General features: G+C 43.1%; 1 protein-coding gene across 2 annotated transcripts in view; it reads left to right on the top strand.

The window, feature by feature from the left end:
* The window catches only part of fam222aa (family with sequence similarity 222 member Aa), a 48,067-nt gene that overhangs the window by 7,721 nt on the left and 18,062 nt on the right, over positions 1 to 22,284 (top strand). The window contains exons 1-2 of one of the 2 annotated variants that reach the window (XM_030737463.1): positions 19,569 to 19,670; positions 19,895 to 20,037. In XM_030737463.1, the coding sequence (XP_030593323.1) occupies positions 19,941 to 20,037 (97 nt within the window). In that variant the 5' untranslated portion in view covers positions 19,569 to 19,670; positions 19,895 to 19,940. Of the gene's footprint in view, positions 1 to 19,568; positions 19,671 to 19,894; positions 20,038 to 22,284 lie in introns of those variants that run through there. The other variant, XM_030737461.1, reaches the window with a different exon arrangement.

Here is a 22,284-nt window from a genome sequence, read left to right as displayed (position 1 = left end):
AAAATTCCCCCATGAAGTTCATATCAAAATTTTACTTGTTTATGCTGATAAAAAGTCACTGCTGCTCAAACAGACCTTGTGGATCAAATTAAATGCTTTGACTTGCGCTCGCGTAGCCAGTTGGTGGTGCATTTGTTTATTTCTGGATTGACGTATTACAGCTACACTTTACCAAAAAAAAAAAAAAACTGTGTTGTTATTGGAGCTTCTTTAAAGATCGTCAGCCGCGCCTGATATTTGCCCATCTGTGCTCTTTCTCCATATCCTCTTTGGTGCCATCTTTCCTTATCCAGGCTCATGCACCATTGCTAAAATTGACAGCTTCATATGTCCTGGGAACTTCATACAGATAAACTAAACATACATCACTACTACCCCCCCCCCCCCCCCCCCCCCCAATCTCAGTGCCATGCTTCTGTAGCTGCATCTATAGAACAGCTGTCCAGCTGTCACGGCAGCGCACCAGTCAGCCGCTCTCCAAGGCAACATCTGTAGAGACTGAACACACAGGGGCAGCCTGCCGTTCCCTGCTTGTCCCCGAAGACCGTGGAAGTGTGTCAGGCCTTTTGGCTACACATTAACGCTGACCACATCAACCGTATCACTGGGTTTTGATTGAATGTCATCTGCTTCTGTGCCACTTAAATGAGCTCTGCGAGGCATCAAACTGTTGTTTTTTTTTTGTCACTGACTTACAGTGATCTGCCACTGAAGCTTCCTGTCGTCACGACAGTAGTTAAAAACAAAACATGTGACTGTGCAGCCAAAAAAACAACACCGCATTATCGTATCCATTAATAGTCATCTGCGTGTGTGTGTGTGTGTGTGTGTATGTGTGTGTGTGTGTGTGTTTGTGTGAGTGCTTGTGCACACATGTGTGTAAACAAAATCCCAGCGAGCAAGGTGCAATGGCCTGGAACTGACGAGAACCCACTGAGAGACTCTCCTTGATGTTGGCCCCCCCCCAAATCTTTCCTCCTGGCAGCAGAGCGCGATGGTGAGGCGGGGGCACAGAGCCATGTGAGTGGGGAGATGAACAGATCTGCGGTCCCCTCTGTCAGCCACAAAGTAGGATCAGGGAAAAAGCGTGGAACTCTCTCCTGGGATGAGCGAAGGGAAGAAGGGAGAAAACAGCTGCTAAGTGTTTTTCTCTCACTTCTTCACCAGCTCACTTGTGTTTTTTTTTCCATACGCTCTCATCTCCTCTAAGGCTGTCATTAGCTTCTGTTACACAGTTTTTAAATAACTTTTTTTTAAGAGTTTGGGGCATTTGATAACAGTAGAGGTTGTGAATATCTGTTTGTGTTTGCACATGTGCTATGGATGCTACAGTTACGTATGGCTGTCAACCATTAGGCCACCAAGTGCAACGCCTTGTGTTTTTTTGAGGGGTTTATCTCACAGAATGTATATAAAGATGGACGTAGTTTTGGGGTCTGAAATGTGAGGCCAGTGCAGAATTGCTGTTACTCTACATTCTTTCTAATGGCAACCAGGGGAAGGTTTCTCAGGTTGGAAAAAAGTCTGATTCTGCAGAAGTCTGTGGGTAAACAAACCTACTTCTCAGTTCATCTGTGACCACAGTTGCCAGTTGCCAGCCATTTTTCTGTGTCAGTCACTAGTTTCAAATCTTATTTATATAACGCGATGCTTTACAATAGCCTGCTCTGTGACTGACATGTTGCTCGTGCATCAGCATGCAGTGTTCATTGGTTTCGCAGTCAGATCCACGCCTCACTTGTGATATCTGGTTTCAAAAAGCCCAATATGGCGACTGCCAGTATGCTCAAGTCAGCAGCAAGGGACTGCACAAACCAGTGCTTGATGTCACAGAGGCTATGTCCATCTTTTTTATACAGCCTATGTATCAGCCTAAAGATTGAACATCTTTGAGACACTGGGCCAATATAATGTTCACTCTGAAAGTGTTATAATTATTCCTATACATCTTCTTGATGTTTTAGGAAATATTAAGGATTTGATTTTTTTACCATTACTGTTGGTAGCTGTGGGCCTATCAGGCATACTGTGCCTCTCCCCACAGACAGCTGCGGAAGTCATACAGGCTGTGGGCGAAGTTTGATAGATCCTGTTTACTGGAGCTGAGAGAATGGCGGGGTATCTCAAATTAAGTGTCACTTAAAGCTTGTCATTTAGTCAGCTTTCCATTTTGTTCCCCCATCTCTAGTGGCAGCACTGTGCTGCCAATTGTAACAGGGATTGAGAGGAAGACATTTGGTGATTACACATTCTGTCATGATTGAGGGGTGAAGCCAGCAACTCGATGCAAAACCAAATTCCATATGGCTGCAGTGAAATCTCTGCACCCATAGTGAGTTACTCTCAAACAGCCCCCGTCCTGATGACAGCGAAATCGCCTGCTCATGACTTATCGTTTTATCATTTAAATTTACCCCATTGATGCTCGCTGCTCTGATTGACAGCTGGGCTTGAAAGCCACAGCTATCTCAATTGAGCTCCAGCAGCCAGTTGGTAACCGTGACAATGGTCTCTCCTCTTTCCCTTGTTTTCACACATTTTCTGCTGTCACAGAAACCTCACTGATTGCTTCTCTGCCAAGACAGCATCCTATTAATCTTTTAAATAAGGGCCGCAGCCCAGCAGTATTGTTTGTAGAAAACCAAGAGGACCTTGTGAGACCACACTGAAAAGGAAAAGGGGTGCAATGGGGCTGAATCTGTCTTACTGTGGCAGGAAAGCCGAGCCTCCTTAAAACCAGCAATATTAGAACTCTAATAGCTGCTGTGGAGATAGATGGTACTGAGGTCTGAATATAGATAACTCTCTCTGGACCCACCTGATAACTCTGTGGGCTCTGTTGTCTTCTGCTGCTTTCAGCTTCGCTCTCCAGGTGCATTCTGTGCTTTCATCTGCATTGTGGCACTTTGAATAAAGCCTCTGTGTTTATGGCCGTTTTCTTTTTGAATGCGCTTATTGATCCTTTTCAGCATGGTTGGAATAGTCTTTATTTTTTTTCTTTCAGTTCTGGGCTCAAGTAGCATAACAGCAGCATATTCTGAAATGGCAAACCATTGATGTATTTTGAATGTGACCTAGAGAAGGTAGAATAACAGTTTCAACCCTTTGTCACAGCGTACTTAGCTGACAGGAGGAGACACAAACATGAATGAAATTGTGGTGTCCTTGCAATGTAGGTTTCCCGCAACCAAGAAAACTCTCTCTCACCTCTGTCTTGAAATGGCTTTCTGCACTCTGATTTCTGGACTAGGCTTTTGTGTTTAATTAGGTGTGATTTGTGAACATTTCCCGAGTGATAGGGAGTCTTTTTTGCACTTCCTTGTCAAGTGGATGTTAATGGAGAATTGCTGCAATGCTCCTGACACCCTCTGCTTTGTAATGAGTTCCTTCCTGTGCAAAATGGCCCCATAAACCAAACCTTTTCAAGGATGAGGAACATGTGGCAGCAGTATTTTGGCTTCTTTCTCTCTCAGAAATGTTCATGCCACATAAAAGATGCTGAAATTATGGGATCACTGTATACCTTATTGTGTCTTTGTCTCCTCTCTCGGTCATAGAAATCCAGTGAGGCAGTGCAACCTATCTGACTAATTGACTTCCAGGTCAGAGCTGCATAATAGCCAGAGTTCTGGTCAATGGAAATGGATATACTTTCCCCTGCAAAGCCAGCCACGAATGCTTTGTTGTGATCTGTGTGGTCATGCACCTGTGCATGCACGCACACATAAGCGATTTAGCGTGTAGCTATTCATTGTTTTTCTCTGCGGTTCATACACTTAACTCTATAAATGCGAAACACACACAAAACCATTAATAAATTCAGAACACTTTAGCGCCACTATTTATATAGGCTTTAGTCTGGAACTTTCCTTTGATCTCATGTGATGCTTCTGCTAGAAAATTGAGAGTTTGAACAATAAGGAATAGCTGAAGTGAAGGCGTTGTTTTTTTAATTGTGTGCTTTCAAAACTAGAAAGATCTGTGACCCAGTTTTGTAATACTTGACACAAACTTTAAGAGTATCCACGTTGGTATTTTATGAAAAAAAAAAATGTCTTCAGGGCACTGCAGCTGTTTCTCAGTGGTAAAATCTTTCTTGCCTTTCTTTCTATAAAGCCTCATTGCAATTATTTTTTTTTTTTTCTTTTAATCAACAGTTAGGTTCCCTTTTCTTTACATGCGGCTTTGTTTGCGCGAAGATGAGTGAGTGTAACAGTGGGTCCTTGAAATGTGCATTAAACTGTAAGGCTGTGTTTCCTCTGAACACGCAAATGTGTGTGCATAGGGATGTCTTTTTGTTCTTGTTTGCAGGTTAAACACAAACACTGCTGTCCCAGATTCACACACAATCCTCCTCCACCTGAGTCTGAGCCCCGGGAACTTAGCGACTTACACGCAGCCGCGAGCCTCCTCCCCTCTGCCCGTTATCCCAAAAGATTCTCTCAGTTCCTCTGGTTTCAAAGCACCACATAGCTCAACTGTGTCAAAGCATGCCCCTCCTCCGTGACCCCTCCTCCTGGAGACGGCACTCTTGACCTGCTGCCCCATTGTTTCCAGCGGGGATGGATGGAGAGCCGCCTCTGCTGCTGCAATCCTTCACTCAATAGCCGCTCCATCTGTTGACTGCGTGACTCTGGGTTACAAGCGGGGATTTTGCTCCGTCTGTGAAGGGTGTGAAAAGAGCTATCTCAGGGGGCTCCCTGAATGGAGTTTTAAAACTGCACTGGAAGGGTGTTGTGATGCCTCTCACACCCCACCCTTCTCCCCTTCACCTCTCCACCCATCATCAACCCAGCACAGCCAGCTGGGTGTGTGCAGGATGAGAGGCCTTCATTGTGCCTGTTCACAGGCCCGAGGCAACAGGGTCACCTTGTCCCCAAACAAATGCTGCCCTCAGTGGGATTGTTGGCACTGTTCGTCTGCGTTTCCTTGTGTGCGTGCGTGTGTGTGTGTGTGTGTGTGTGTGTGTGTGTTTGCATGTAAAGGGGGAGTAGGTATTTGTGTATAAGAATGCGTCATCGGGAAGAGGGCAGAGGCCTAGGCTATGAGGACATTTATCTAACATCTCTGCCTTTCACATCAAGACCTATTCAATGAAACCCGTCTGCATCAGGTTTTCAAAGGACATCACCGATAAAGAAACACTCTAGGTTGCTTTGCTGCCCCCGGTGCTCTCCGTGAGCATTTAGACCAACAAAGCTGCTCATGTAATGTTCTGCTTCTCTAGTATATTCCGCTTAGAGAGGGGAAAAAAGGTTTGGAAACATGAAATGGTGGTAGAGTACTGCTTTGGGCTTTCGAGGATGGTCTGTTCTGTGGTTCGTCCTCTTTAACAGAGGGTATTTGTGAACAAAAACGAAATGCATGGCTGTTTTGACAGCTGGTTCACCTTCAGTAATTAATGGTGAAATTGCATTCTGCCAGACATTTTTGCTGAGGTCTTCTGTCTTTCTGTGTGGGAGTTGTTATTTGGCATTTCCTCTTAAGTGAAAGAGGAAATGCCCGCTGGGATCTTCTTCTTTCTCCTGAAGGGAAATTCTCATTACTACAAAAAAACAGCCTTCTGGATGTTTCTTTTAGTCTTTTATTACAATGCAGGTCCAAATAGTTGCACGCATAGTATTTGTAACATCAGTGGTTCTATAAGCTTTTGTATTTCTTTTCTGTTGACTTGCAATTTGGTTCAGTTAACTCTTCCTTTTGTCCCTATCACATGAGGGGGTCTTACTTTTGTTAGGAACCTGTACTAAAGAGGCACAGCCAAGAATCCTCATCCCTAGATTCCTGTTCTGTTCCTTGTCACACAGCCACAGGCCAGCTTCATCACCTAGACCCTCAGGTAACACAGCATGTCCTTAACACACCTTTACTTCAGTTAAGACTTAAGGCTTAAGTTAAGATTAAAGCAGCAGAGTTATTCTCCTCGTGCCTTCTACGCATGTGTCACACTCCCAGCCTTCCCCTCACAAAAGACAAAGTGAGCAACAGTATCAGACTAAGAAGCACACGGGTGGTTCGGGCATGAAGTCCCCTCAACCAGAAGAGACAGAGTTAAAGGAGGAGGGGTTGTTGAGTGGAATGAGTGGAGGTGGAAAAGTGCAGTGACAGCAGAATGAATAAATTGAAAATTCTCTCATTGTAAATTGTCTATTGCTCATGACAAACGATCTGATAGGCAGGCGGCCCGGGTTTCCAACGCATCCGTCCCAATAGAGCTGTGAATAACTGGTCTATCTCCACACTGCTTAGCACTGGCCCCTCACTTAATAATTCATACAGTGTGAAATATTTTCCCCAGTACAGATATGCCAAAGAGCTGCCGCCAGCACGCGGGGGTGGTGAGGAGGGTGTCCCTGTGGTGCTAATTTGGGGACTGGTGCCGTGCATAGATTTCTAAGGGGGCTGTAGTTTAGAGGAGATGCCTCAGACACATTTGCTCTCCTGTATGGTCTGTCTGTTATTGGAAAGAGCCAAGCTAGAGATGCAGAGAGTGAGAGAGTGCAGATGACATTTAACTCATGGCTGATCTGCCTGCAACGAGGAACAGAGAGGGGAAATACATTTCCATTTACGCTGACTGAACACAGTTATCAGTGACTGTGGGGACAATGGGGGGTTGTAAGCCTGCTAAGTAGTTTTTGCTGTTTGCCCTGGTGAGTGTTGTGGTCACATTTGACATCAGTGGCAGCAGGTGTCTGTGGACACCTGGTTCATGTCTCCTGTTTCCTTCAGGTGACTCCTCCTGCCTCAGGCTGCTTCGGGAGCTCAGCAGCCAAAAGTAACTCTCGTGGTCCCTGACCGTATTGTGCCCTTCCCTCAGAGCTCGCAGCGCCTCATTCTCAACAACGGTGAAACCAAAGCTGCTAAAGCCTCGCTCACATGCATGGTGAGATGTGTGTGCAGATGTGTGCTTGTAATTGATAGTGTCATATTGCCACGTGTGTCACTTTTGTGCAACGGTGTTGTGTGGTTTCGCCTAACTCGTTCGGCAGCTTAGGCCTGTACAAACTGGGTTTTTATGGTTCGCATTCAGGCCCTGATACCAATTATGCAAACTATTAAAAATTTAAGGAGGACAGTCTTTTATAATTTAATCCTAAAGTAATAGATTCTATTAAAAATGCATGAGAAGAGCTTTATAGATGGAGCTAGAATTAGTGTCTATCAAGACTCCAGTCAAGGATGCAGGAGGAATGGGCAGCAGGAGTGGCAGTATTGCCTCATTATTCAAATAGGATATGATTACCATAGAGCAGGAGTCCCTCAGAGCTGAAGCAGAGCTCTCTGGCTACTGTGATCACTAACAGGAGGGGTCCAGCTCCTCAGATGGAGGTCTCCGCTTTTCTGGTTAAATGAAAGTGGTTTTAGGTTTCCTGTTTTAAACTTTCACAAATGAAATTTGAGCTTGTTAGCTTGACTGAAATACTTCTCGTCTTATTGGGTGTCTTCACTCTGTTGATTCCGATTGTTTCTTGTCCGTACTGAAAGCATATAAAAGGTATTCAAGCAAAAAAAAACAAAACAAACAGGAAAGCTACAGGGTTATAGCTCATCTTCACTAGAGACAATGGAATCTTATGGAATTCAGCAGCTCCACCCAAAAGTTACTTTTACACCTATTTTTTTTTTTTTTTAACCCTGTTAATGTGAGTTGTGCAAAACATTAGAAGTCTAGAGTCTCCAATCAAATTCATGGCAGAGTTGTTGCATTAGATTTCATAGATGTGCCTAATAAAGTGGCTGGTGAGTGTAATAAAGCTTTTGTTGTTGTCCATACTCCTTTATTTACACTGCAGAGCCTCCTAAACAGTGTATAGAAAATTAAAGAAGTCCCTCTCTGACACTGCACCACAGTATCTTCTGGGGTTTGTTTGTTTGTTTTTTTTTAAAGCAGCCATATTTGCAGCATTGAATTTTTTTGGGACTAAATTTTCTCTCATTTTATAACATGCCTTGTACTACTGCAGTGCAGTGAGCTAATCGTTTCCTGCATCATCAGGTTTATGGAGTACAGATAGTGGTTGAATTTCCCTCTGTTGTCATTGTGATTTGCTTCAATAATTACAGCCGGAGAACTGCAGTGGTTCAGATACCGTAACAGCCTCTGAAAAAGCTCAGTGGTTATTAATGTTCTCCAAGAAGTGGATTGAAAAAAGCCAATAAAAATTGGAATCCTCATGAAGCTTATATGGATTTTAAGTTCTGCCTCAGAGGTAAATTCCTTGCCTTTCTGATGTAATGGTTGCCTGTTTATGGAATAAATCCAATGGGCTTAATCGATCATCTCCGTGGAAAGGTCAAGTGGAGAAGCTCTGGTGTTTGAAGTGCTTATATCCCATGGAGGAGTGCCAGAAATGTGACACCTCCTTATGAGTGGGTGGTGGCGTGCAGATTAGTGACGGACAGGGTGGCCCAGGGGGATGATTTAGGGAGATTCAGCTCTAAATACTCTGTGTATATCGGAGAGAAACTATAAGCTGCCTTTCCCACAATCCCTATTTTCAACAGAAAAGCATATTAGTAGATTAAATGAGAAATTTCCAAAAAGAAGAGACAGAGAGAGGGGGGAGAAAAAGAAAACAAGGGGGTCACAGCTGGTGCTGAAAGGTGAACAAAAGTTTGGTTTTAACCTCCTGTCCATGCTTTTTCCTTTAATGCTGCTTGAAGTTACCAGTTGGTTTCATCCGTCCTGCAGTCTAATCTAATCTGGAGTGGGTGGCTGTGGGCAGCATCTGTGCTCCAAGTTGAAATAGGGCTTTCTCACTGCCTAATCCTCTATCCAGGGATCACTCAGTAGGGTGAAGACAATTACCAGCCTGCTTTCTCATGCTAATGGAATCTCTAACTAGATCTTACGGAAAGAGAAAAAAAATAGACGGAGGAAGAAGAGAAGCGGGGACAATGGCGCAGAAAGATGACCTAACTAAAATGGGTTTTTAGATTACCATTTAATTATTGATAGAGACCCAGTTGTAAGGCCTAAGGTCAGGATTTGGAAAGTATTTTCTAAGAATGGAGACAGATTGTGGCTTGATTCTGGTTTGTGTTAGGTCACAAAGTTGCTGAGACTGTACTGATGTCACCGACATATCAGCAGCTCTCTGCCATAGTCTGGCTTTCACCCTTTTTATCACATGCCTCCAGCAAGGTGTCTGGAGTGGTTTTAAATTGCATTAATATGCAGGAATTTATAGATTGCCTCCCTTGGCATTTCTGCAGGGAGGGGAAGAGAGTATTACAGTCTCCATCTGCACTAATTACTGGGTCTTGGCAGTGTTACCTGTCTCTTGTGAAGGACAAACCACGGCACCAAGCAGTAACACAGAGAGCAGAAGGAGCTCATCTGCTGGGGAGTCTTCAAGAAGAGGGATGTCTCTGGAGCCTTTTTACTCTGATATGTTTGATGTGTTGGGAGCCTTGACTACCATAAAAAAAATATATCTCTGCCAGCAACATCAATAAACTAAATGACTTCGTCTAACTTCCTTCATCCAGAGCTGAGAGAGAAGAGCTAACAGGCTTTACACCTGATTGGAGCGATAGCAGCATGCTTGTGCAAACTGTTGTAGTTAAATATATCACCTGTTAATCCCAGTGAAAACTTAAATGGGCTCTCTCCAGCATGTCGGAAGAAGTCATGGCAGCTCAAGGAAAAATCTTAACAGATGTACAACTGCCGTGCTCTCCTTGAAGTGCAGTTCTAAAACCTGAAACAGAATGCAAGTATTTGGTCTACCAAATAAAATCAGAGGCAGCAAAAAATTTATCAAAAATCCTTGAAAGGGAAGAAGGAATCACTCTGTGCGTGTGCTGTTACCTCTGTGATTGGCTCACTTCAGTTCTCTCCGTGGCTGGCCAAACCCACTGACAGCACAGTTTTTTATTAGGCTACTCTTGTTGAGGAAAGAGTCTACAGTTTTAAATCATTACAATCTGCTCACTTTCCCATTTCTTTAGCGGTGACACCAACACCTTGCCTGTGAAAACAGCACAGGGATCAGTGCTTGGCGCCTCGGGTTGCTCGCTCACTCCCAGGTTGCCAGCTTTATGCATCAAACCTGCTTGCAGTGCTTCCTCAGCTTGCTGTGGGTTTCTCAGGTTTCTGTATTTGTTTGTCAGCCTGTCAGAAAGACTTCTTGGATCGCTGCTGCATGAACATCTTGCTGATGTTTGTGCCATCTGTGCCTTTAGCCAGCAGGTGATTACCAACCGCAGACTCACCTCCCACTCTGTCCAATTGGATTCCCTTTGCTGGCGTGGTTGGGGCCAGCTTCAAGAGGGAAAAAAAGATGACAACAGCTGGATAGCACACATTATGGAGTAAAAAGAGAGGCTGCTGAGTCTCAGCGATATAAACTGCAATGAGGAGAAAATATGTGGAGAAAACTGCCTGTTTCCTTTCCCAACTAGCTGTGAGCACTTGTGTCATCCTCTCTTTTAAAGTCTTTAATATCCAGCAGAGCAAAAATGGCTTTGTCACACTTGAGATATATCAAATGAGATCAGTGTCAACATTTCAACGGTGCACTATTTGATTGCCTTGTGGGCTTCAAAACACGCTAATGTTATGCATGACTTAGTATTGGATCTGTGACACCCTCCAGTGAAAGACAGCAGAGTTGTCCTTTGGACCATGGGAATTGGGGTCACCTTAGGCCCTGCAGAGAAAGTGATATTTGGAGTCCTGCTTCAGCAAGTGCAAGAAGAAATCACACTGTTTGAATTTAATTATATTCCATTGATTTATTGAACACCCATTAATAAGCATACATTCTGAGGCAGGGCCATTTTGCATGAAGGTTCTATCTCTCTCTCTCCGTCTTCGCTCTCTCGCCTGCTCACTCCATTTCATCAAAAATTGACATAAGCCTTTCTTTGAAGTTCAGGAGCCAAGCTGAGGAATGACAGCATAACAAACAATGAACAAAACACAGAAAAGACAATGAACATTTGAATATTCAAGTGAGCCACTATAGGATGGGTGGAAGAAAAAAAGAGCCCTTGTTTTATTGTTGTTGTGTTAAGCCATGAATGGACCTGTCTGGGACAATAAAGGATTGTGTCACATTGAGATAAGAAATTTTGCAACATCAACAATGCTTTACAAATGGTGTGTAATAGGGTTTACAGAGTAAAATAAAAATCCCAACATTAAAACCACAAAACACACACATATATATATATATATATATATATATATATATATATATATATATATATATATATATATATATATATATATATATAGATATATATATATATATATATATATATATATATAATATATTTTTTTATTTTTTTTCCCTGTGGTTGTCTGACAATCTTAAGCCACTCTCTCAAAGTCCCCCACTGGTTTGAGCATGAGCGCAGGGACTCGGTGCTTCTGGAACAGTACATTGGTTGTGCTGTGCAGCACGAAATGAACAGATTGTACAGGGGGGACTCTCCCCAGCATGGGGCCAGGTTTCAGAATGGCTATTGCAAAGGTTGCTTTACTAAATCCAAGCCTAAAGGCTAAAATGGTATTCTGTTTGTACAGTTGTTTTCACAATATAAACAAACCTTTCAATTATCATATCCTTTATAAGCATTGACGTATAACACATAAATATTTGTGTGACACTCTTTGCTCAGTAAAAGTGGTCAGCATTTGTTACTGTCTTAGCTCTCAGGTCTGTTGAAAACAAATATGACCATTTTGCAGTTGGCAGACTGTCAAGAATAATATCCTTAACCCATTGGTGCTCAAGGCCCTTGACTGTCACATGTGATGTGAAGGTCAGCCTTATCAGGCTTAGCTTGCTGTAACAGCTCCACAGTGCTCGCTTATTCTGTAGGTGTAAAAAGAGCAGTATGTTAAGACTTACGTGACTAATGCTTTGGTAAGTCCCATCGAAAGCTGCACACGTAATACCTCAGAGAACTGGAGACTGATTGCTTCCTGGTACTGCAGCGCACGATACATTGTTTTCCTCACTAGCTGGATGGCCGTGCTTTACAGTGGTTCAGATAGGTGGGGACATTTTTTATTTCGAAACCTTACAAGGCAGCAGAGCATGTTATGAACTCCAGGCGTGGGAAAAGCTGCAGGTGCAAAGAGTGAGCAGAACTATACGAGCCGGTCCGCACACAGCAACAAAAATATTCAGTGTAAGAATTAAATTCCTGATTAGAGAAGAATTCCCATTAGAAATAAGTCTAATTATCTGTCAGTGTAGATACTTTAGTAAGGTTTCTTAAAACAAGAAAAAAAGATGTAGGCTTCAGAAAAGTGAGAGATTTCTTGAGATTAGTGATTTAACAATTCAAGTCAATACAAGACACTGACGTGCATTCCAAGCACTGTATTAAGTCAAATAAATGCAGTTTACTGATGGTTTCTTTCTTTATATGATAAAAATCTCTTTAATTCAAATATATGCTATGTAAGGTGTTACGTAAGTGAAGAACAACACAGCAACACAGGAGGGACCACACAGTTGGTGAATAAACCTCTCTACCATGTAAGTAGTAGTCCCCCCCCCCCCCCCCCCCCATCCCACACACACTTTGATATGTGCATAAGATTTGTTTTGCAGTCATCAAACTTCAACTTCTAAAATGTCTGTAAGTCACTTGCTGAAACTTGTCAAAATGAAATGGTCACTGAGGACCCCATTTTTGGCTCCTGTCTCAGAAACGACAGGTGTGGAGTAGATTATTGGCAGAGGGCTACAGGGCTATTACAGTAGTCAGTGTAACGTGACTTATTGTCAGTGGTAAGACGTGCATCTGTGAAATGTCTCTTTCAGTCACCAGTGCAAAGTGTACTTGGCTTTGAATATTTGGTCTGTTGTTGATTATATTACTTTCTCATCTTTGTGAGTCAGATTATAGGGTTAAAAGCTAGGATAACATCCTGTTATCCAAAAAGTTTTAAATGTAATCTGTTTTGAGGTCAAATGACCTTGGTGATTTCGTTAAAAATGGAAAATAAAAGCCATACTAGGTAAGGTTTTTGAAGGCGCGTGTTGCCTTTTGCGAATTAATGTGCTGATGTTGACACAACACCAGTATTTGGAATACTGATATGATTTAATAAATCAAGTGTGATTATTAAGCACTTACAACGATGGAGGTATGAGACAGGTTCTCAGAGCTAAAGACAGTCTGCAAAGATAAATAATGCTTGATGTGCATGCAAAATGACTTAATAGGATTTACCAAATAAGTCAGAAAAATAGACATGAACAGTCTGCTCTTTAGTATTCTCAAAACAAGATCAGTAAGAGTTTACAACTTGATATAAGATTGCAAGTCTTGGTTAGATCTCAGAGTTTGGATCCAGTCTCCCACAGAATAACTGACATTAAATCCAACAAATGGCCAAACATTAACAACCTCTAGGCTGGTGTCTTTCACTGAACCTTCCTAGAATAGGAGCACAACCGGGAAGAAACACTGCCTGACAAGTCAACTCGAACCACCTTCAGATTTTTCTCCTTGTATTGCAACTCGGGTAGAAAAAAGAGAATTTACCTTCAGTACTCATCCCAGTATTTGTAGTATGTCAACTCACAACTGGTTTAGATGCTGTTTTGTCTGTGTGTATCTACATAAACTTCATATTTTCTGAACCCCTGCCTGTTTTTTTTTTTTTTACACTTTCAAACACTTGAGTCTAGTTGCCACATAACGGCTCAGTGCTCTGTGAGTCTGTTATTTAGCACTAATGAAACCTAGCTCAGCACAAAGATGCAGTAGTTGGCTGTGAAGTCAATTAGTCCTCATTGCTATTATAGGGTTGACATTAGTCTAGGCATGCGTGTTTTGATTAAAGATGACAGACGACTCGCTGCTATTGGACTGCCAGACATTCCTCACCCTTCATCCCATGGGTGAAGCTATTGAAGCTGACTGGAATATGGAAAGCTAACAGCTGAATGTTTTTGCCAAGATGCCCTTCATCTGCAGGGAAACCTCTTATAAATATGACTGCTCGGCATACAAGGCTGTATAAGCCCCAATAACTGTGACATGCTGCATTATATGTATAAGGCTCTGTTGCCAATATGTTATTCTAACACTGTATATCATAGCAATAATGCCCAAACTGTTGGCTTTTACACACAATGGCCTTTTGTTGTGCAGGTTATTTATCGTGCTAGTGTGAGGTTGTACAGAGCTGGTGGGTGAGTGCATCCAGGGGCTTGTATTGTTAGGGAATCAGTGGCTGTTGTTTGTGGAGCTGGGAGGGTTTGTTAACAATGCCTTTTTCATGTCCCAGAGTGCGTGCCTGTCGGCAAACGTCCCCTCAGAATTTTTGTTTGTGTGTGGTTTTGTTGTTGGTTTGTCTTTGTGGATCAGGGTCGGCGAACATAACCCTCTCTTTGTGTGCCACATCCAAATAGACTTTTTTTTTTTTTTTTTTTTTTCAGGCACATGTGAGCATTAGTGTGTGGGTGTTTGAATATACAGTATGAGTGCAAATAATTTAATGCTGGTGTGTGGAAAGCGCAGAGCCGAAAGGGGTTTACTGCCAGTCCTTCCTAATGGAGCCTTTCACTCTCCCTCCATTCATGTGACGGTATGGTGACGGAGAAGGGGGAGCCAGGGATTAACGGGGTAGAGGCAGTGCCTTGTTAAAGAAAAAGAAAGGGTTTGAGTGTGTCGATTGGATTAACTTGTTTGGGCTTATTAAGAGGGGAGACACAGCAGCTTGTTAAAAGCACTGCATGGGGCGTCCCATAGTGAGACTGCAGGGTCACCATTCAATTAGGCTGAAACCACGCCTCCCGCTTATTGTGGAGGCTGTCTGCCAGGCTCCTGAACCACTGCTGGGAGGGGAAATTTTCACTGGTGACGCTTAAGACGGTCAACTATAGAAGCTTTATGATAAGTTTTCTGTACAAAGATAACAAAAACAACAGCAACAATAACTAGACCTTGAAAATGTTTTATTTTTTCTGCTAATACCAGCATAACTTGACATCAGTGTCTTGCAGACAGTGACGCTGATATTGTATCATGATCGAAACCCTTATTTTGCAACTTTTATATTTCTTAAAATGCATTTTTAGGAATAAAATGGACAAATAGATACATCTAAGCATATAAATTTACTGACTCTGTATTAGTAAAACAATAAAAAATGATACAGTGGGACCAAAATAAATAAAATGAAAACAAAATTTGTTTATCTTTTTAAATTTAGTTTATTTACAATAAAGCTACTGCATGTGGCTATCCTTTACAGTTTGATCGGTTTCTCCAGGGAAGGGAGAAACCAGTTTCGCTCTACACAGGTGAAGTGAAAGGATAGAGTTGACACCAACAAGTTCTGTTGCTGTAAGTGCAATAAAAGCTTCCCAACAAGTGTCGCACTGAACATGAGTGAGTGAGAGCGAGTGTACTGCAGTGTAGTAAACACCGGACAGAATAGAATTGGATTGATTGATTGGCCCGTTATCACGATAACTGGTGCAGCTTTTTGAGTCAGAATCAGGCTGATATCCAATCAAAATGTCACATATAGCGTATCGCTAATTGTTATAGCAAACAAGTGATTACACTTACAGGAGGAGGTAAGGACTGGCTTACTTAGTTTTTGGATATGCGAGTCAGACACAAACAGTTGCAAAGGTACGTTGCCCAGATAATAAAGTGTAAAACTGTAAAAAACGAGACCCAAGCGATTAAAGACTAAGCCAGCAGTTTAATTTGACATGCGTTTAATTTGGATTCTTAGTAGTTTTTGCCACTTGAGATATAATTCTAGCCCAGTAAGTACTGAGTCCTGAGGCTACTTTCACTGTAATTTATTTTCATTTTAAAACTATCTGTATCCAGATCAGCAGTTTAGCACCAGTTAAGAAATAACCTCTGTCCATAAATAAACTCCTGCACATGCCACCTGCACATGTAGCTGGTCATAGCATGATGGGCATGTTGCTGACCTTGACTTCTGATGGTACAGAAATCAAGGTCAGCAACACCTGAAATCCCATGTTAAAAATAACCTCTGGTAGTCAAGCCTGATGAAAAGTGTAATGTGAAAGACGCGCGACAAATCAGGGGAGGACCCAAATCAGAGCGCACGTGTGGTTGCCTGCGTCATCGTTTCTGTAGTTCAGAGTAAAACACAGTCCAAGAGTTTTCAAACCAAAACAGGGTCAGCAGCATTTCTACAAGTCTCTGTTTTCAAAGTAGTGTGTGGATGCGGGGCAAAAAAGCTGCAAAAGTTTTACATTTTAATTTAAAGATGAAAACATGTTAGTACGGACATGTCCTGGGTGTCAGCTTTCTCACTCTCTCTTTCACCTGAAACATGTATAGCTCAAAACACACACACACACCGTTCATTCATCCATGACCACCCTGTTACACCCCGCACTTGGCAGGATGCTTATCTGAGCAGACAGCTTTGGGCGCAGGGAGCCATCTCCTCTGATCTCCTCTGCAGTTTAAGAACCTTTTAACTAAGAAATAGCCCTCTGCCAAGCCCACCGCCTCTTGATTCCAGCTTATTCCCTCATCTCATGGGACTGATCTTCCGCCCCCATTGCAAACCCTGCAGCAGCGTTAGCAGAACGAGAAAGAGCCGATAGACATCCTGGCTTTTGAGATATCCCTGCACTGGTGTAATAGGAGACCTGTGAGTGGATTTGATGAGTGAGTGAAGTGCAGGTGTTTTTTTTTTTTTTTTTTTTTTTGAGCAGTGTGTAGGGCAGCGAGTGTGTGTGTGTGTGTGTGTGCTCACACACATTCTTCAGCAGGGTTTGACCTCGGGGAAGATGGGCTGTTTTTGGGCAGCTGGACGATGGATCACAGGGTTTTAGTTTGGAGATTATTTCCTGCCACTGATAGACATCTGCTAAGTAGTACAATAACCTAATCGGAGGACATGAGGGGAAAAGGGGGGACATGACAAACAAGCTGAAGTCTTGCACCTTCTGCTTCTCTCTTAACGGCAATAATAGGGGAAAATTGGTTCTTGAAATTGAATTGGAAAAAAAAAGCGGGTCTCTTTCAGCAAGTATAATGCCTCCGAATACATTGGTGAGCAGCAAATGGAGAAAAATGGAGGGTAGTTAGACGATTGTCTTTTATTTCAGAGAGGGGAAAACGGCGGTGGTATTCCCCGTTAAGACTAGCTTTTAGTCTCAATCTACACCATGTGTCCCTTTCCACTCTCTCAACCACTATCTTTGAACAAATGGACTGTGAGGATGGGCTTGTTGTGAAATTAGTATCCTCACAGCGAGGACACAGAGAAAGGATTATGTGAATAGCCGGTAATGAGCTCAAAGTGCCAGTGTGTTTAGGCCAGGCCTGCCTGTGTGTGAGAGGAAATGGCACTGCAAGCGACCTTTTTTTTTTTTGCTCAAGCACCTGGCGAGACAGAGAGTGGCCCCTCTCTTCATTGGAAATGTGTGTTTTTGTGTGTGAGCCCGTGTGTGTGTGTGTGTGTGTGTGTGTGAGAGAGAGAGAGAGGGAGAGGGAGCGGAGTCTGCAGAGTCTAAAGATGCAGTTAGTCATATTTATCAGAGAGATGCATTTTTGGTGAGCACCCTTTTCACACCGTCAGGCTAAAAGAGTTGTTTTGTGCTGCTTCTAACAGGCTTTAAAAATACACGTGTGTTAACGGAGTGTTAAGTGCATTATACAAGCCTTGGGGTCTGAGGTCAAATGTAATTTCTTTAGAACTGTTTTATTTTATTTTATATATAAAAAAAAAAAGGCTTTTATGGGTAAAAGACTGCATTCTGGGCAGGGAGGATGCATTTAACACCTGTCTCTGATCATTACCTTTTCAAACCAGGAAAGTCATTCAGCGTTAATTACAGGCAGGAAGATGTGTTTGCGTATCATAGTTACTTTCTGCATTTGTCACTCCGCACTTCTAATCAAATTTTGCTTGAATCATAAGAAAAGCTAAATGGCAGTAGAACATTTGGATCCACTGCTTTAATCTCCTGTTTGAGAGGTGGAATCTATGTGGAGGAGTTCACAAGTTTATACAAATACACTTGTAAATAAAAATCTATATTTTTATGGGTAAAGTTAATTATCGCAGAACGCACGGGAAGAATTTTGTGTATAATTTCCTTCTTTTTTCTCATAAGCCACGCTGTTTTCATTCTTCAGTGGATGTTCTGATTTGAGGTCAGATGATGTAGCACTAAAAGAGTAGGCAGTATTTAAAATAACTAACAGTCACTATCAAAAAGTCTAAATCTATTATTTATTTTTGTATAAGTCGTAACTTAACTTACTTTAGATGACGCTTTTTCACTTTGGCCAAATATTATAGTGACATTTGCTCATTCATAAAGCTTGGCTTGATCAGATGCTTCATTGAGCGGTTTAATACTTTGATGATTTTCACTGGTCTATATTTTTGCTTTATTCTTTAAATGAGTGAGACAGGAGTCGGTGCTTTGCTGCCATTAATTTATCTTGTAATCATTGTAATTGCATTCTTTCATATTAAAATGATAATCTATAAAACTAAGTAATGGACTGATGGCAGGTGGCTAAATGTTCATTTAGTGATTCACTGAGAAAATAAATAACAGGGGACAAGCCTGTGACAGACGCATGAGAAATCATTTTTCAATAATCTGCCACGCATCATGGCGGGAGACGCTGGCGCTGACAGCATAGATGAAATATTTGCCTCTGTTCTTTGTTTTAATATGGGAGGAGACCAGCCCAGATGGAAACAATAGTGTTTCATATTGATGCATTTTGGACAAGACATTCAGACACAGGCTGAGCTAAGATTAAGGCCACAGTCCTTTTTATAGACACAACCATTATCCACTGTAGGTGAGCCTGCGCTGCAAAAGTGTTCAATACAGTTAGAGCATGTGGTTCCAGGAAATGAACGGCATCTGCTGAGTAAACAATAGAGGAGTGAATCTTGATCTGCATCATATAAAAACACTTCTGGAACACAGCTGTTTGCTTTACCTATTTTCATTTGGCACATAAAACCAGTAGAAGTAATCAGTCATCATTGTGCTATGCGACACTCATACGTTGCTGATGAATGATATCCTATAGGTATATATAATATATGTAAAACTGTGTCCTGTGTTTCCCACTAGGACTAGGATGGGCTTTTTGAGACGAAACTAGCTGCAACTGCTTCCCTGTTCCTGAGTGAAGGTGGCTGTGGGGGGAAAAATGGAAGTGTAGAGCTGGAGATTTATGGCCTAGAGGGAGATTGATTAGTGCCGTCACTAGCCCTGATGTACGGTTGGCAGTCTCCCCCTCCCAACCCATCGCATTTGCTCACACACACACATGCAACCATACGGTTCAACACACGGCTACACATACATCCAGACACCGCTCAGTCCCCCCAGGCCTTTCCTGACAGTCCCCCTGAGCTGTTGCATGTTAAGTTGTTGCAGGCAGACTGCTGTTTTCTCAGCATTCCCATTTTTTTTAAGCTGTCCATAGATAACGCCATCAATCACCACATACACGCTGGCCTGGAAAGAATGTGTCTCAGTGTGCCTGAGTATTGCTACTTTGTGTGTGAGCCTATGTGTTTGTTTTGACGATGGTTTCATGGACAGGAGATGCGGTTGAATGACTTTGTGGATGTGCCGTTTGAAGCTGCAGAGTGACTGGCCTGGACTGTGCTCTGAACCTGTGTCAACTGTGCTGCCCCGATGCAGGTGTGTGTTTATCATTCAACACACAGAGCTGGGGGGGGCAGGGGGGCAGGGGGCAGCCGTAGGCATGCGTTCCCAATTAAATCCTGGGTGAGAAACCTAGCCCATCTAGCCCAGAGCCAGTTCCTGCAGCCTTAAGAGACATGGCCGTGGAGCTGTGACCTCAAATCATCCTGCTTAATTCACTGCAATGTTCCTCTTTTTCTCTTTCTCTTTTTCTGCTCCAGGTTGGCCGCAGAACTCCCCCGGCTGTAGTACTGTGCCCACCTCGCCATGCTGGCCTGTTTGCAGAGGAGGCAAAACCCTCAACCCCAGCACCCAGTGTGTGCCAGCAAGACCCTGGAGCCACCGCAAGCCCTTGGACGGAAATGTAAGTTAACAAAGACAGGGTGCAATGGAGGTCAGGAGTTCTTGCCTGAAGCTGTGGAATGAGAATGTCATTTGTATTTAATCTTCATGCTGAATGATGGAAACTTGTTGTTAACCCTAACTGAGAAGTTAAGAAAAATAGCCTTTCCAGTTTCTGTTGTTGGCACTTTTCTCTCAATCCTCCAGAATTCTAAGCAGTTTCATTCACTTTGCACGTAGACCTTGGATTTCTATGTCGTTTGGCTACTCATTGTGAGGGAGGCTGCTTAGCAGTGCTGATTGTGCAGTTGTGGCAACAGGGCTGAACAGACAGTGTTTAACGTGCCTCAGTGGCCCGGGGTGACCCTGAGGGTCTGTAAACATTTACAGTGTCTGGCCCTGGCTGTGCCGGCCGCATGTAAAGTGTGACAGCTGCTCTGTTTGCTCCAGAGCACCACCCTCTGTCCACCCACAAAATGGTATAAAGGGACAGAGATGAGCCAGGGCTGAAAACTATTAGAGAGCTGGCAAAACTAGCTCTAACCAGTTTGGGATTAGAGAGAGCTGCAGCGGTCAGGCCTCTGGAAGGTGAACTTCTTGTTAACTTTGTTGAAGCTTTGGATAAGCCTTTTTTTCCTGATGAGTGGAAGAAAGGTCTTTCCTGCTTATTTAACACTCCTAGACTCTTTATTGGCCTTTGTTTACATGGCAGGCCTATGAGCTACTGCAAGCTGATTAAAAGGGCTGGCAAATGGAGAGCAGGGGAGTACTAACCTTGCAGTTTTTACCTAAGCTTACATAGGCTTAGTGGAAATAGAAGGATCTGTGTTTCTTCATCAGAGGAACATTGTATCAGGCCTTTAACTAGCCCAGTGAAAGGCTTCAAACTCTGGTTGGCTTTGGGTGAAGAAATGAAGCACTGCCCACATTCTTTTTCAGCTTTTTACTGTCCAATTAGCTACTCCTCAGCTCAACATCACTTTCCAAAAATCCTCTTACAGAGGAGAGAAGAATCACCAACAAAAAGGTGACTGTGTAATATGTGTTCTCAGATTTGGAAATGTTTATTTTTGTGTAGTCTGTGTGGATGTAGAGGTGTAAAGGTGTAAAGGTGTGCGTGAAACAGCACACCTTTACAATAGATAAACAAAGCTTTGGATTCATTTGGAAGGGTTAGCCCTTTAGCTTAGTGAATTTCAACCACACTCATTAAGGAGGTTTTACAGAGAGATGGGGGGGGGGGGGGGGGGGGGGGGCATTGTTGTTGTGAAAATAAAATTACTGAAGGTAAAGATGAAGAGGAAGGGAGAGAAATGGAAGGAGTCTTCAGCAGTCTTCTTAATCGATTCCCTACTTCCAATTTTGCAGGATTAGCCCACTTCCTCTCAAGGTCCTTTATTGAAGAGCAGCCAGTGGGAGTCAGGACTCAAATCAATAGAGAAAAAGAACAGTCTCCAGCTTTCCCTTTGCCCTCCCTCTTGCTGACCCTCTCTGTCTAACTCTCCCTGTCACTCCCCCTCCTTCTCCACCTGTTAAACCCTTTGATTGAAGGACTACCACAGTGACTGACTTGAGGTTCATAATGAGGATGTTTGAACATAATAACTTCCTTTCTGTCCTTGGACTGGCGGGGGGGAGGCAAGTGTTGGATTTCCACCATTGTGCAGCACTTGGCCTCAATAAGGCAATTGTTTGTCCAGGCCTAGAAGGGCTGCAGAAAAGCAGACAGTGGGTCTGGCTACAGAAGTGGGCACAGTCAGGTCACCATGCTGAGCAGGTCCCATGACTGATTGGTCATGGCCCAGTTTGTGCCAAAATGAAAGGGGTTTGTGGGTAAGGTGACCTGGGCTCTCAACAGGAGGCTGAATAGAAGAATACATCCTTGAAATGGACAGTAAGTAAAAGTGCAGGAGGGGGATTACCTGGCAGCGAAGTAGAGGTGAGCTCTGCCATTTGCATCTGCTGTCCTTTACACAAAAAACGTGTGTGTGTGTGTCAGAGAAAGAGGAGGTGAGGTGGCAGAGCAGTTGGGATAAGAGGGCGAGGAGGGTTTTAGAAAAAGCCCCTGCATGCAGATGCCGAGTGGCTGCACAGTTCATTGATGCGACTCCCATTGAATCCCATTAAAAATCCCTCATACCCTCAATAAAAAAGGACTTAACTGGCTCTACCATCAGCTGGAAGCGTTCAGATCGGCTCGCCAGACAATCAATTTCCCCCAAGCGCACAGAGCTTAGCAGGAGAAACAGGAGGCGGAGAGCGGGATGTT

The sequence above is a fragment of the Archocentrus centrarchus genome, chromosome 9, assembly GCF_007364275.1.
Source record: "Archocentrus centrarchus isolate MPI-CPG fArcCen1 chromosome 9, fArcCen1, whole genome shotgun sequence".
Taxonomy (NCBI): domain Eukaryota; kingdom Metazoa; phylum Chordata; class Actinopteri; order Cichliformes; family Cichlidae; genus Archocentrus; species Archocentrus centrarchus.
This window is presented reverse-complemented; position numbering and strand designations above follow the sequence as displayed.